At 45.6% G+C, this 16427-nt stretch overlaps 1 protein-coding gene across 2 annotated transcripts in view; it reads left to right on the top strand.

Annotated features, from left to right (window-relative positions):
* The window catches only part of gucy1a2 (guanylate cyclase 1, soluble, alpha 2), a 38374-nt gene that overhangs the window by 4360 nt on the left and 17587 nt on the right, over positions 1 to 16427 (top strand). For both annotated transcript variants that reach the window (XR_005005192.1, XM_036537385.1), the window contains exons 3-6: positions 565 to 686; positions 2665 to 3392; positions 13949 to 14434; positions 15639 to 15782. Coding sequence is in view for 1 of the 2 variants with exons in the window: in XM_036537385.1 (XP_036393278.1) it covers positions 565 to 686; positions 2665 to 3392; positions 13949 to 14434; positions 15639 to 15782 (1480 nt within the window). In the remaining variant the exon portion in view is untranslated. The remainder of the gene's footprint in view (positions 1 to 564; positions 687 to 2664; positions 3393 to 13948; positions 14435 to 15638; positions 15783 to 16427) is intronic.

The following is a 16427-nucleotide window of genomic DNA, read 5'->3' as shown; positions in this document are numbered from 1 at the left end:
ATTATCAAGTTACACATTAATGTGAAAATCTTGGGTGCCTAAATTACTAATTATTGTTGACATGTTGGTATAATGTTGACATTACCATAGACATGCTGTGTACTCAAATTACACATTAACATTGAGATGTTGTGTACTTCTCTGGCCATTGAATGTTGACTGGTATATTCTTCAGTAGATAAGAATGTCCATACGATGGGAATGTATCTGTTGGAGAACATGGAAGTTACTGTTGATGTGGGTATGGGGTCCTGCTCTTTGTCTTAGATGAAGGGTTTGCACTTGGCCATGGGGCCAAGGATGTTTACCCCCATTTTTGGGGGTAACATGCAATCATAAACATGCAAAAAAGGGGGGTGGAGAAGGGGTGCCCTAAACAGCTGACATAGAAGGGAAGTGGTTAGTGACATTTTTATATAACTTCATATAGCTTTGGTTAATTGAATCTAAATTGTATGAAAATTCTTCACCTGAATAATCATTTGGAGCTCAAGTTAATTTGCATGTTAATGTTGGCCTGTTATGTACTTAATCTGCATGGTAATGCTGACCACATCTCCCCAGGTGCAACGAGGATGGAAAAGGGGAGAAAGGTGTGTCTGAAAGATGCCCCTATATGGATTATTCAGGCTCTGAAGAGGAAGCGGATATCTCAGGAATTCTACAGTATACCGCCACACTACTCGGTAAATCCTTTCATACTTTAACATCAAAAAACATCACCTCTTTACCTTTAACTGTCACCAGACTAAAGAATAATCCTTTTAAATGCATAATTTACTTACTCTTGTTACAGTTTTGCATCTTACACGTTCCGTTAAGCAGAATTTTGTCTGCGCTAAGGATGCAACAGTCTCACACTTGATTCAAATCCAAAGCCCACGGATCCATAGATATTTTATGCTCATACTGTATATTGTGTATTAGCAATTTATGTGTATGCTTATTGATGTCACATCCCTGATACTGTAATAATTGACATTTGCGTGATACACTTGGCGTGAGATAGCTTGGGAGCTTGAGTAGGCATGTGTACATATGTATGATGTGTGCTCTGGGGAAAGCTGCTTTACGTGGTGCAGACAAATCTTTTCCTTCCTACTTGGTCTATAAAGATCCCTGAGTTAATGAGGTGAAATATCTCACCATTGCTCAAAAACTACAACTCCTACGCCTGCAATTGTTCAGGGGGTGTAGTGTGTCAATGGGCTGACAGGTTATTAAACACTGTTCTATGCCTGTGACTGGATGTACCGGGCCGGCCCCTTCAATCGATGCCAGCGTAAACCAGTCATGTGATGTCTCTGCCTTCAATGAGCCTGTTAATTCATCATGAGGATGACGGTGTGATTTGTTTGCTTCCTCTGCGCTTCTTCTGCAGAGCCCTGTACACTGTTCTCGAACAGAACCAGCACTATCGAGCCAATCGATGCGCGGCTTGCGCAGACAAACAAGAGACCAGATTGACTGTTTCTCTGCATAAATCGGGCACAAAGACCCCTCATTTGTCACTTAGCAGACGCGCATTTGGCTGCAGTGATCCCGCGGCGTTCACCGTGCCTCGCGGCAGCGTCAGCCGTGGCGGTCGTCTCCTGTGCGGCAGGTGCCGATGGAGGCAGAAGCCCTGGCCTCGATGTCCCCCCCCGCTCCCCCTTCAGAGGAAGCTATCATCATTATGTCTTTTGTCAGTGCTGACATGAAGTCATTACGTCAGGCACAAAGTGTCCTTCTGTTTTTTTTTTTTTGTCTTTCTGTTTGCAGGGCTTCATGATGAGTTCTAATGTCAGAGTTGTTATCCCATCAAAATCATTTCCTTTCCTGCATCAGCAACTATTCAGCCCGTTGCATGTTTTTGTTTTGTTTCACTTAATCTCAAAGTACTTGTTTCATCGTGACAATTTTATTCCTAGTATATTTTTCCAAAAATATAAACAACCTCAATAGATTTCTATTTCAGTACTTCCCAGTCCTTTGTTCTGTTCACATCAGTATAACACAAAACTGATGGGAAGATAAATTCGCAGAGAATATTTCTCTTTTGTCTTCGGGTTTGTGGATCTGAGCATCATGGGTGTCCTTCTGAGTGCCAAAATTGCTCTGTTCTGAACTCATCTTTGTCTCAGTCAGTGGGGAATGAGGAAGGAATGACAAGGAGTGTTGACTCCTCCTCCCAAGCACCAGCCCCCCCTTCAATCTTCTTTTCTTGCAGATGCCTCAGTGTTGAGGGTACAAACATGATCCAAGACCTAAATTCCTGCAGGAACCAGCACTGGGAATTGATGTTTCTTTCCCCCGTGCTGTGCTTCTCTTTGTTATGTGTCACAGGTCAACCATCAAACAACCCAACATCTGCCTAATGCTAAAAAGCAAGCACGACCCGCATGTTGCTTTTCTTTTTTCTGCAAATAGCTATCAACAGTCAGTCCATGGTAGACAAACAGACGACAGATGTTTGTATGCATGTATGTGTTTTTTTGTTGCTGTAGTTTATCCCACATTCAAGAGCCGATTTCTGAAGGCTGTTTTTCCTTTGTACAAAAAATGTTTAAATGTATGTGGGGCTTCAGCGTGGGGCGGTGATGGTGCTGCAGGGATGTTGTCCTGATGCTGCTGTGTGCAGAGTGTGTAGGGCACACGCTGATTGCGCCGTTGTGATGCCCGCAGGAGTGGCGTACGAGGAGCTGCGCGAGCGCTTCGGCGAGGAGCTGTTCGGCCTGTGCTTCGAGGAGAACGAGCGGGTCCTGCGTGCGGTGGGCAGCAACCTGCAGGACTTCTTCAACGGCTTCGACGCGCTGCTGGAGCACCTGCGCGCCTCCTGCGGCCGCCGCGCCTCCGCCGAGTCGCCGTCCTTTCTATGCAAAGACGCCCCCGAGCAGGGGGGGCTGCTGCTGCACTGCTTCCACCCCGCCCCGCCCGTCGGGCTGGCCATGCCGGGCCTCATCCGCGCCGCCGCCCGCCGGATTTACCACATGGAGGTGGAGGTGGAGGAGGCCAAGCCGGCGGGGGACGGCGTGCACACCGGGAACTCCTCCTCGGCCGCCTCCTCGTGCCTCTCCTTCCTCATCAAGGTGTCCCGCCCCTCCGGCAGCCCCAAGCCCCTCCCCCTCAAGCTGTCCTGCTCGCCGCCGGACCTGCGGATCGGCCTGAGCACGTTCTGCCGGGCCTTCCCCTTCCACCTGGTCCTGGACCCCGGCATGGTTGTTCTGCAGCTGGGCGAGGGACTCCGCAAGCAGGCCAAGTGCGAGCCGCACCGGACCCTCAACTTCCGTGACTGCTTCGAGATCGTCTCGCCCCGCATCGCCTGCTCCTTCCAGGCCATCCTGCTGAGGCTCTCCACGCCCTTCACGATAAGGACCCGCCCGGACAACACGGGCCTGGACACCAAGGAGAAAGTAAGGCGCTGTTTGTTTTTGTATTGTCTGATTTAACGCAACGCTAGTATCCTGCAGTTTTCTCTGCCCTGTACACAGCCATGTTCTGATTCTCATGCATTGTCCCGCGTTCTCTACATTATAGATCCGTATGGAGGCGGACTAATTGGTGGGTTTGGCACTGCCGTGGGCTGTTGACAATCTAAACAAATACCCCGGCTTAGTTTGTTAATCTGGGCAGATTATGAAATGCTTGGAAAGGGAAACAGCTTATGTTTGCATTTCCTGTCTTTTCGGAGTGTTATTGCATTTGTTAATATTTGTTTCAAAAATTACAAAAAAAAAAACAAAACAAAACAAAACAAAAAAAAGCCGAACAGACTTTACTGTACCACATCATACCCTATACCACACGGGTCGTAGGGCTGGAGGTGCTGTGTTGTCTTCAAGGTTTAAATACAAATGAAACAAGCGTAGATGTGGAGTTAAAATGAAGGGTTGCGGCTGTTCGGACGGACTGTGTTTGCTGTAGAATGTATTCTTCTGGAAGAATTCCCCCCTGAGTCAAACAGGCATACGGCTGAGCCCTCATGTGAATTCCCCCATTGTGTCTGGGCTGCTTTCCTTTCATGCTACAGCTGACATATTGAGGATGCCATACAGTAAAACAACAGCTCCCCAAGATCATGCTGGCAACATTCAAAACTATTTTTTTTTAGCCTGAGTATGCAGGAACCCTCATTAAATGCAACAGTCCATGCTTACATTTTAAACACTATACACAAAATGTCCTTTAAGGTAAAGGCATAACAGTAGCACTGAAAATCGAGGTGAGAGCCCATTACACCTCTTGTCTGGTAAAAAGAGCAGTGGCCTGTCCACCGCTCTGGCAGTGCTGCCCACATAGACACGACGTTGTTAAGCAACGTTCTCCCTGACACGCTTTAAGGTGTCTGCAGCCTCTGTCTGAATCCCGAGCGGTCTGCGAGTACAGTACTGTCTGGTGCTCGAATGTGTCACCCTTGAGCTGGCTGCTTCAGCTGTCCAGCCTGTGAGAGCTCCTTTTGTTACGCGCCCTGTCATTGCGCCACGGCTCGCTGGCTTCCCTCTGATAGGCTCTCAATTGCAGGTTTACCCGAGTGACTCTGTGAGGGTCCGCCGCCACCTTACCTCTCCTCCTGCTTTTTAGCACTTGCGTCACTGGAAGAAATGTAGGCTGCTCCAATTCAAAAAGCATGAGTGTGAAAAATGTGCTCTCCCTCTGCACATTGACAGCGTCCCTCCCGATTTCTTCAGATGTCCACACAGGAATGAATCGCAGACATGATTAAACAGTACCTGCATTAACAAAAATGTACACTGCAAAATTCATATCTTTTTCCCGCACAGAAGTGCAGAGGATGTTATTTGAGGAACACCTGTTTAGGGGTAATTATACCATGCAAAGAAATATGTTTTAATTTCATTTCCATTCATTGGGATCACCGTTATTGATATCTTGACTTTCCCCTGCGATTGTGTGGGTACACAGTTCTCACAAAGCAATCCCTAATAGCCCCAGTATTCTCAATGGATCTTGTTGTAATATTGCTTTTGAAGTGTGACTGGATCTTTTCTCTCTACCGGCTCTTGACACAGACTCTAATTAAGCGGAGTGAGTCACAGGTATTTTGCATGCAATTAGTGGTATTTTTTTTTCCCCCCAGCACATTGCGTAATCACATTTCTTCTCTGGATTTCAGAAAGGAGAAGAAATAAATAAACATGCCACTGGAATAATGGTGATGGTAGGAGTAAAAATCTCCATAAGAATTGGCCACATTCAGGTTGCTAGGAAAAGAAAAGACTTGATAGATATATAATTGACTGCATCCAAACTGAATTCCCTATTGAAGTCCGTCTCAAAGGTATGCTGGGCTCCACTGGGTGAAATAGGCTTGAGATAAATCAGGCCACATTTCACATTTTAGCATGACTGAATCAGTATTTTATATTACTGTATTTATATCTACTATATGTGAATCTACTATATATTTGCTGCAACTGCAGGAAAAGCCATGGGAAATAAACCATTCCCTTCCCAGGGAGAGCAAGCTACCTTCTTTAAATCAAATTCTTTTAGCCTGCCGGTAATGGGCTAACTGTGAGGGAAAGAGGCTAATGTGTTATGTACAGTTGGATTTATTTGACTGATTGAAATGATGAAGCAGTTCAATAGCCATGTGCAATTCTATTTCCTGAAGGATTACTATCAATTCTGCTGCAAAGTCCTATAATTTGCCTAACGTTGCCAGAAATCAATGTCTGTTCCGTCCGTCGCTCTCGGATGTGTGAAGCGGAGTGGTGGTGAGCGGTGTCAGCTATCGACGTTGTCCAGTCTGTGTTCTTAAATGATGTATAAGGTTTCATTATTGAACTTCGCTTTACGCCGTTATTGTTGCGCCAAAATCCCTTTTCGCCTTTGGTCCTTTTTTCCAGCCGTTTCTCATAACATGTTTCAATGTTTTGATTAAGTGCGAGTGGGGATATTAAAGACAGTGAATTTCATTAGAGGCAGATGTTATCGGTGAATAGAGCTCTCTGAAATGGCTTGGCAATACTGACAGATGACGGCCATTCTTCTTCCTTTGTTGCACTGATACCTCACAGTGCCTCCAGCTCCCATTAAATCGTTTCGTTTTAAAGAATAAATTGGATAAATGAAGAGGAAATATTTCTCCATCTGGAAGCCACAATGAGGCCAAATTTCAAGATTATTCAGAGATCCATCACTTAGCCAATGTAATAGGAAAAAAACATACATTAACAACCTGCCTGTGCTAACACGCTTACGTACATATTCCTTATCCCCATTAGCTCTTGCTTTTTTATTTCAGTTTGTATCAGGACTGAATTTAATTCCACATACCTATTAAAGACCAGAATAAATCTTCTAGATAAGTGCATTAGTATCAAAGAAGATTTTTTTTTTTTACAAATCACCTCTTGGTAGAGTTTAATAATTCCTACATTAAAAAATGCAAATGTATCCCACTTAATCCTTCTAACAGTATTATTATTGTGGAAACACCTTGGTGTTTAAGAGATGACTGGTTGAAGAAGAGCTGAAATGGCTGCAGAGCACATTTAGACTGCCATTGCCCAGAAATGGTCCTCCAAAGCATTGGATTCTGGGAAAGATGTAACATCACTGCTGCAGTATGTGGGAAAAGTCATGGGAAAAGACAGTTTTTCTTAGGCATGCTTTTTTTAAAAAAAAAAAAGTGTTCATCAAGGGGTGCTCTAATGATGGGATCAGCTTTAATGGCGAGTGAGTGAGCGGATCGCCTGACATTTTCAGTGGAAAGGGCAGCGAGTGGACGTGACAGGCGACCCACTGCTGGAACCCCCTGCCCCCCTCGGGGCAATGGTCCTGGTCGCCCACGTCCGAGCAGGCATCGTCTCGCTGAGTGCCCCCAGGATGCAGGTCACTCTCCGCAGACAGACAGTAAAGGTCAGGCTGCACCACTGCCACAGAGGAGCCCTCTGTCTCTGTCTCTCCCTTTTTCTTGCTCTCCTTCTTGTTCTGTTTTTTCTTACTTTGTTTTTATTTCTCTCTGTTTGTTTTCTTTTCTCTCCCCTTTGTCTCCCTCCCTGTCTGCCACTCTCTCCTGTCTCTCGAAATCAAATTCACATACAGCTTTATTGACATTGGCGTGACTTTACAGTGCATGCAATTGCCGGCACAGGATTACAAACGGGCTATATGATACAAACATAACAATGAATTTGGATGAGAAAGGAAAACTCGGCACCGCAGGCGTTATTCTGAGCATTCTATATATGTGCGGTGTTTTTACAACATTATAATTGTACAATTTCTGTAGGGATTTTTCCCCTAGTCCCCCAGCATGTCTTCCTATCCCTTTCCCCCTCTCTGCTTCTCTCTTCCTCCCTGTCTCTTTCTTCCTCTCTTTCCCTTTCAGTCGTTCCCATTTTTTCCCTTTCCAGTCTTTCCTTCTCTCTCCCACTCACCTGACCACCCCCCCCCCCCCCCCCCCCCTTCCTCTCCCTGGGTGCTGGTGATGTGTGCCTCTCTGAGCCAGCCTCTCGGTAAGCATGGTGTGAGCACTGCACGGGGGTCCATCGAGCTCTGTCAGTCTAATCATGCTGTGCAATGGGATATGACACCTCCTGGAGAGAGGGCATCTCTGCGACCACTTCCCCTTTCTAATCAGATGGACAGTTTTTATCAAAGTTATGTATAGTCACCAGATCACTCAATAATGTGTCATATAAAACACTCTAAATAGTAATATGTCATATGTTGTATACTGAATACTGAATAAGTCAGTTGTTAATTAAAAATTCATCCGCTGCTACCAAAATGTTCCATCTTGTAATTCCTTTACTCACCAACATCTTCAATAATGACTAGAAGTCCTCAGTTGAACCAGAAGGAAATGCAGAGTACATGGTGTCTCTGATTATTGGTCTGTGGCCCACTGCTTCTACAGGTGTAAAGAGGAATACCAGCAGTGCTCATACGGGTTATGCTTTTTGTCATGGCAACAGCATTTCCACAGGGCAAGCCTGCCCTGGAGTCTTGAGAAAGTGTCACCCTGCATACTTCAATGCAAACTAAGCTGAGAAAGCGCCACCTCTGTCTGTTTTTATTTCCGCTTGTGACAAAGTACACGTGACAGGCACCGCACGCACATGATGATGCGGGCGCAGCTTGCTGGGGTACATGTGGCTGGCACCTTGAGCTGCCCCAGTGTGTTAACAGAGCCAGTGTTGCCGTGGGACTCCTTACCAAAGGCTGCTGTGATGGAAACGAGACAGGAAGGGGGGAAAAAAAGGTGATGAGAAGGTGAAAATGTGACATATGAGGCATACAGTTGAAGGGGAGGTGACCATGGTGATCTGACAGTTCTGAGCCCTTGTGGTGGAGAAAGTAAAGTGGGCTTTTTAGGGAGAAAAGAGAGGCCCACTGTCTCCCAGTCAGGTGTATTATGAGATGGGGGCAGTAGAAAGAGTGGCAGGACGGCAAGACGGCACAGCACAGAAGGGATGAGGATGAATGAAGAGGTGGCATCACCACTGTCGGTGGTGACCCTGCCCTGCAGACTGGATGGAGATCAACAGACAGACAGGCCGTCCTATTGAATTTACAAGGAGAGTGTATGGACATGCTGGCATGTGGGCGCTCATGCAGTTGCATGTACATGTGCATTGCAACTGATAATGTGTGTGTATGTGCATGCATCTGTGTGTGTGTGTGTGCGTGCATCACAGAGAGAGTGTTTAGAATGCACGGGGTCGTTCACGGCTGTCGTGTTGCAGACAAGATTATCTGTGCTTGAAGGGAACGTCTGGCTGACATGCTGTTGGAACTCCGCCTGTTTAAATTAGGCTTGGCTCGTCAGGTGAATGAGCGGGGCTGCGGTTTCACAGAATGCCAGAAATGGGATATCGCCACCGACATTGACATCCTCTGTCCAGCGTTATCCCCACAGACACGTTCGAACACTCATGTGTGGACATGTCCAGAGTGGAAAGTCATTTCATTCCTGGCAACTGCATGTGAAAAGGAACAGCTGGTCACACCCCAACCTCTCCACAGCTCTATGCATAGCTCCTTAATGCGGAGGGCAGAATTAATCAGCAACAATAGATTTGTCATGGTCATACACCCTGGACATCAGCAGTGTTGTGTTAGACTGTAAATAGGAGACAGAGAACGAGCACCCATTTGTTTAATGAAATCAGAACTGTTTTGAGGCAGCAATTTTTGCTTTGTTTTCAGTGTTGTAATGATGAAAGAGAGATCTGGTAAAATGATTGTAATGCGTGTACAGCATAGTAGGGGATGCAGAATGGGTCACATAATGAAGGACTGCTCACAGCTTTGTTTGCAAAAATGTCAGTGCACCAGCAGTGTGCCAAAAGTCCATTCTGCGAGCATATGTTGCCCTAAAGGTCAAAGATGTTAACAACCGGATTATCCCGTTAATAAGCTGCTGTTCCCTCTTTTCAAAAATGGTGACGCTCCTGCTTGCGGCCAGGTCATGATGTCAGTACACAGGAAGGTAGGCCACAGGGGGCGCCACCTCCATTCTCCACCCTCTCCAACACAACCCACACCACCCCTCCTGACTTCCACTATTTCATCTGCTTCCATTCAATGGGGAAAACAGTAGAGTTTTCACTCCCACTTGTCTGGCCGGGCCTTGGCGGGTGGTCCCATATACCAGGGGACCTCTGTGCTTCTAATGGAGTGCCACACTTTTGATATGGAAATGCGGCGCTCTCCACACTTTTGTGTGCGGCACGGCGGCACTGTGACTCTGATTGCCTTTTAACCCTCCGTCCCCGTATGGGAGGAGGGGTGAGTCACTGGCTTCCATGCTTCTGAGCGTGCTCAGTGCGCTGGCACGCTGACTCTGTGGTGTTGACAGGGTGGATTTGCTCAGAGAGGCACGCAGCTTTCCTCTTTGCCCGCTGCAGTGGGTGAGCAAGAACAAAGAACCCTCCTTGCACTATACACAGGGACTGCTGCCTCTCCCCCTTCACCTGTGTTTTATTTATTTATTTATTTATTTTTTTTTTTAGCACATAAAGTGAGGGGGAAAACAATGGGATCCTGTAATCCAGAGGGATTTACACAGCACAAATCTTTACTTATTCTCCATTCATACAGCTGGATGTTTGCAGAGGTAATCCAGGTTTAGTCCCAGGAAATGACACTGTCTCACCCAGAATATGAACCTGCAACCTTCTGGTTAGGAGCCCTAACCACAGCACTGTTTCTTAGAGTAGGGTTCTAGGCTCATGATGAATTTGGAAATCACTCTCTGCTACATGACGTAATGTAATGTAATGCAATGAATAACAGGATTTATTGTGTGTTCCAGAGGAAACTCACTTTGAATGCCCCACAGCAGAGTTAAATGCTCCTACATTTCTCTCCCTCTCTCTGTTTCTCGCTCTCTCTCTCTCTCTCTCTCTCTCTCTCTCTCTCTCTGGGCTAGACTGATCACTGATGGAGTGAAAAAAGGCTGAAAACTGTTTATAGTGTCAGTAAGAAATGCAGAACTGTTCTCACGTACTGATGCAGTGTGGAGTGGTGGGATCTGGACAATGTAAATTGTGTGTGTGTGTCTGTGTCTGTGTGTATGTCAGTGCGTGTTGTATTGGCGTCTGCCTTTGTGCATGCATGTGAGTGTGTTTTTTATCTGTGTCTGTGTGTGCACTTGTGAGTGTGTGTTGTACTTGCATGTGTGTACATGTGAGTGTGTGTTGAACCTGCAGGTGTGTTCACATGCAAGTGTGTGTCGCACCTGTGTGTGTGTTTACACGTGAGTGTGTGCACGGGTGCTGTTGCACAGCGGAGCAGCACACACGCATCCCTATCAGATGACACACACTCCGTGTAGCCCGCGATGACAAGCTGTGCTGGCGGGGAGCTGAGCCCCTCCAGGCGCGGAGGTGTGCAGCTGGAAATGGCAACGCCATATTCATTAGTTTGGCCTCAGCAGAAATGTGCCATATCTCTGTACAGATGGGGTGCTCATTCATTTCATTTTGAGGGGCACTTTCCTCATCCAAACAGTTTGGTTTATGGTGAAATATTGCACATTTACTAACTGGAATTTTGGGTGAATTTTGGGAGTGGTCTGTGGTATGTTATCTCGAGCAGGCTCTGTGTGTGTATGTGTATGTGTATGCTCTCAGCTAGACCCCCTATGCAAACACACTGGCTCTTCCCCTGCAAACCCACAGTGATGTAGGTTGCATGTATTATGCAGCACCGGGGGGGTGGGGGGGATTCTATAAATAATCTAGTGCCTCGTACGGTTGCGGCTTGTTCAGAGGCGGAATAATTTTTTGTGACAACAGCTTGTGAAAACAGGACTGTTGGACTCTGCTCTCTGGATCCAAACAGCCACAGCAAGCTGGAATAACCTGGGCCTTCACACCCCATTAAAAATCCACAGAAGCTGCACTGCCTTTTTGAGCGGGGCTTGGTATTCTTTAATGGCCAGTGGAAAAAATGGGTGCCACCTGGTTGGAACCTTACCCACTGCAATCAGACACACTTGTGTCAGGGTCGCTGTTTATAGCAAATGGTATGATAGGCCCCGCTCCACCTCACCTCACCCTGTTATCCATGTCCCCCCCCCACCCCCCCACACACCCCACCCCCCACACCTGGAAACTCCCTGTCTGTGTGCACAACACGTTTCAAACACATGAAACATTCATGATACAATGAGGAGCGTGTGCCAGTGGGCCTGCATGAAAAACTGCCTAGTTTCCCCCCTTTTGACGAATGAGAAAGAAGGTAGCATGTAGAGGGTGTGAACGCTCCTGGACAAGGTGATTCTTCCCTGCAGTGAATTGCTGAGTGGTGCTGTGCTGAAAACTAGCAGGGACGTTTGCGATGGAATCCCACCATGGCAACGGAAGGCTAAGAAAAGAACTCTCCGAGCTCCTGATATCCTCCAATCAGCTATGAGACAAAGGACTTTGATTATTTTTTCCCTTAACCCCAGCAGAAATCCTTGTGCTGTTTCAGACATAAAAATGTGCTCTTTATCAAAGCTGATGTCAAAGGTCAATCTTTGGTAAGCCACTTCCAAGTAAGCTTTATGAGTATTGCTTAAGCTTCAGCATGGGTGACAAGATCCTAGATGGGCTGGTTACAGATGTTTAAATCTCATGAAAATATCATTTTTTATAAAACATTTTAGTAAAAACACCACACAGTGAAAACAAACAATTGACTGACCAGTGTGATATAAAATGTTTTTAATTGTCAAATTAGTATCAAATTAGTTGTTCGAAATAACTTCTGATTTTGAAAAATCCCAGAATTTCTTGTTCTCGGAAATGTATGCAGTACTGTGGGTTATATTTATATTTTGTTCATTCATAAAAACAATTTTATATGTATAATTATAAGTACTGATTATAAGTACTAAGTTCCTATCAGTGTGCAGACTGGATCCACTGTGCTTTGCAACGCATATTAGAGCCATTCCCCTTTCCCATTCTGGTATTTCTGGAGTGATTTTTTTTACATTCTTCTCTACACATGTCATTAGTAATATTGTTTCAAGGTGATATCTGAGCCTGAACTATATTACATGGTTTTGAAAATAATATTGTTTCTGAATGCAAAACACTTTTGAGCATACTGTTTATTGCAAGTATGAATCAGACCTGCGTTTTCAGTTTTGTAGCCTTTATCAGGAAGGCCCATATGTCCCCTTAAGGCTTTAATCAGCATAATAGGGCAGTGTTTTAAACCCCTGTGATCAAATAATCCCTTCTGCGGTTGTTTGGGTTGCACTCTCCTGGGGCCTCATGTAGCTTGGACTACAGTTCCCAGAATTACTCATGGCCATTCACATGGGTCTGCACTTCTGGGGCATGGATCCTGCAGGAAGGGGGACTAAAATGGGAGAAGATTAGCCTCATTGTGTCAAGCAGTAATAGCCCATGTCTGTACATCTCTCCAGTATCATTATCTGCTCCAAATGACCTGTATGATTCATGTAATGCTTTAGTTTGCTCTTAGGTATATCCATGGCTGGGATGTTGATTCCCGCAGGCCTGCCATTGGGCACCCTTGCTGACTGGATGATACATGCAATTGATGGTTGGATGACTTATGTAATCAGTCTTACAGAGGGAACAGAATGCGTGTCACATGAACATGCAAGTATCTAGAAGTTAGCTAGTTAGATAAATGTCTGAAATGGACTTCACACAAAAATATGCAGAGAACATTCCAACTATTTAGAGCAGTCTCTTCATTTAAATATTTACTGCCTGTAAGGGCGAAAAGAAACACCTCCAGTGTGTGTTTTACTGTAACTTTTCAATTGAACCGTGTATTATCCACACCATAATTTATATATTCATATTTGTCTTCATACTACATGCTGTTCAATGTATGCACGCTGTGAAAGATATGCTAAGTGTTGTAGTATAAGCAGAGGGGAAACAGAAGGTGAGGGTTTAAAGTGTAACACATTGAACAGACCCATACCCAGGAGCCCCAGGGTACCACAGACAAGCTGGAGAGTGGCAGGGCACAGACATCCACGGTCCACTGAACTCATTACATGAATGACCTACACAAACCTCTGGAGATGGGCTGTTTTCTGCTGTGTGAGCCTGTGCAAAAGAGAGCAAGAGATAGAGGAAGAGAGAGAGAGAAAAAGAGAGCTGGGACAGGTAGAGCAACACAAAGCATTTCTTCCCACATCATATTTTGTGGTCACACTTCTGTAAGTAGAGAGCCCAGGGACTATTTTCTCCCCTTTTCAACATTTGGGTGTAGTGGCTTAGTGCTGAACATTGTTAACACTGTTGCATAATCAGTATTTGAATCATTCAGTTTTTTTCACTCATCCCCAAAGGGATGACACAATTACGTGGCTCCCACTCGTACACTGTATCTGATTTATTGCAGCTACAGCATACCTTATTCCTTTCTCACTTGAAATACACTGGATGTTGACACTAGTGCATCCACGGTCATTTTGTTAGTGCTGAATGTCTATCTCTGCTTTCCCGTCTCTCAGGTGATGGAGATCAAGGGTCAGATGATCCACGTGCCGGAGTCGAACTCCATCATGTTCCTGGGCTCGCCGCGCGTGGACAAGCTGGAGGAGCTGATGGGGCGGGGCCTTCACCTTTCTGACATCCCCATCCACGACGCCACGCGGGACGTGATCCTGGTGGGCGAGCAGGCCAAGGCCCAGGATGGGCTGAAGAAGCGCATGGACAAGCTGAAGGCCACGCTGGAGCGCACCCACCAGGCACTGGAGGAGGAGAAGAAGCGGACGGTGGACCTGCTATACTCCATCTTCCCCGGCGACGTGGCGCAGCAGCTGTGGCAGGGCGAGGTGGTGCAGGCACGCAAGTTCGAGGACGTCACCATGCTCTTCTCCGACATCGTAGGCTTCACGGCCGTCTGCGCCCAGTGCACGCCCATGCAGGTCATCAGCATGCTAAACGAACTGTACACGCGCTTCGACTACCAGTGCGGCGTCCTTGACGTCTACAAGGTGAGCGGTTGTGCACTTGACCATGCAGCTTCTGTTGCCAGAAGTCTCTTTTATTTCACCAATTTTGGAATGGCCAATTCCCTGAATTCCGGAATGTCCAATTTGTCATCATCGATGTTCGGTCCCATTGCACGGTCCCATGTGTTCCGCCTGTGAGCTCCCGGTCACTGTCGGCTAGAGAGACGGTCGGGTTCGGACCCAGGCCGTAGCGGTCAGTCTACACTCAGGACGAGTGCTTTTAAATGATTGGATCTCTAAGAATTATTCCACACCTTGGCCCCCATGAGACAAAAACCTGAAGTATTTAATCCATCTCATTGTTTCTCTTATGAATAATAAAAATAAAAAAGGATAAAAAGCATAAATGAGTAGATAAAAATAAATCTCTAACTTCCTTTGTGTATGACAAAGTTGGTAAAGAAAATGTTCTTTTGTTGTTGCATGAAAGAAAAATGCATTCCAGGAATGGAATTGTCCCATTGTTGACAATGTGGCTTACAATGTGAGTGTTTCAGTGTGGGGTCCAGTGCTGCTGTTAAAATAAATCTCTGTACCTTAAAGAATGTTTGACTCAGCAAGTTGGATAGATAGGTATCGAGTCACCAGTCCCGTCTTAAACTGTGGCCATCCTGCCATGTTAAATACTCTCCGACTGTCCCTCCGAGGCCAGATTTTTTCCGAGATGAAAAGTCATTGAGAATCCATGGCTGTATTTACTGTATCTGAATGCTTCCATAGATGGAACAATCCAACATCCAGATCCTAAAGACTGCTATGACTGTTACAGGAATGAAAATTCTGATGTTTTCATCCATATCAGTGCATGCCTGCCTTTGTCTATTCATCGAATTAGTAATCTGCACTGTTGGCAGATTTAATAGAATTGAATTATGTGAGAGGATTGATCAACATTAAATTGTCTGTGATTTCTACTCTGAAGCGCTGACTGAGTTTACAAAGTATCACTGCATGCCCCTACCCATCACAGAGTGAGCCTTGAGGGAGCCACAGGCAGAACCTTTGCTCCCAGGCGAACAGAATCTCACTTCTAATTTCCAGATAGCATTCCCATGAGCATTATTCCCATTAGGAATGGCTTCATACTAAAAAGATGTCTGGAGACTTTTTGCTCAAGGTCTTCTCTGAAGGAGAAGACAGAATGGTGCATGAAAGAGCTTTCCTCTACCTCCCCTTCCCCAACCAGATTGAAACGATAGGGGACGCCTACTGTGTGGCAGGCGGTCTGCACAGGAAGAGTGACAGCCACGCAAAGCCAATCGCGCTCATGGCCCTGAAGATGATGCAGCTCTCTGAGGAGGTGCTCACACCTGATGGAAAACCAATCAAGGTAAGCTGACAATATCTCTCATCTGTGTCTCTGTATCTCTTTATATGCAAATTGTTTTCTACCATTATGACTTTGATTGCATACAGATAAGATCCAGTAGTCATTTGTGTATTTGTTATTCTGATGATCTGATGAAATCATTGCACATAATCTTAAATTAGATGACTTTTTGACCGTGCAGGTTCGAGAGTGGAGCTTTATCATGGCAGGCAGTTGTATATGTGTGTGTGTGTGTTGGTTGCAGAGGGGGGTGATGAAATGTCCCAGTTCATTTTTGTGGGGAGAGAGGGGGAGTGTGTGAGTCTTTGTGTATGACCTGCCAGAATGCAGGGCAGTAATTGAATCTGAATGAGTTCAAATGAAGTGCATGGAGCCACTCTGCTGAGTTACAGACACTGTTTCAAAGGCAGACTGCTCATCAGATGCTGCTATTGTAGCCTATATTACACATTTTCCATTAGGTTCTATTTTCATTTCATTTTATACAAGGCCTATATGTTTTTTTTTTTTTTTTTCTGCAGGAATGCTATTAAATATGTCTACTACCATGATGTGGGATGTGTGAAAGCTGCTCCATAATACAGATCTGTACAGAGTGCACTGAATGTATATCGGAAAGAAAAGAAGATAGGCAACACCTCTCAA

The sequence above is a fragment of the Megalops cyprinoides genome, chromosome 9 (assembly GCF_013368585.1).
Source record: "Megalops cyprinoides isolate fMegCyp1 chromosome 9, fMegCyp1.pri, whole genome shotgun sequence".
Taxonomy (NCBI): Eukaryota; Metazoa; Chordata; class Actinopteri; order Elopiformes; family Megalopidae; genus Megalops; species Megalops cyprinoides.
The sequence above is the reverse complement of the archived record's forward strand: the minus strand, read 5'-3'. Positions and strand labels throughout refer to the sequence as shown.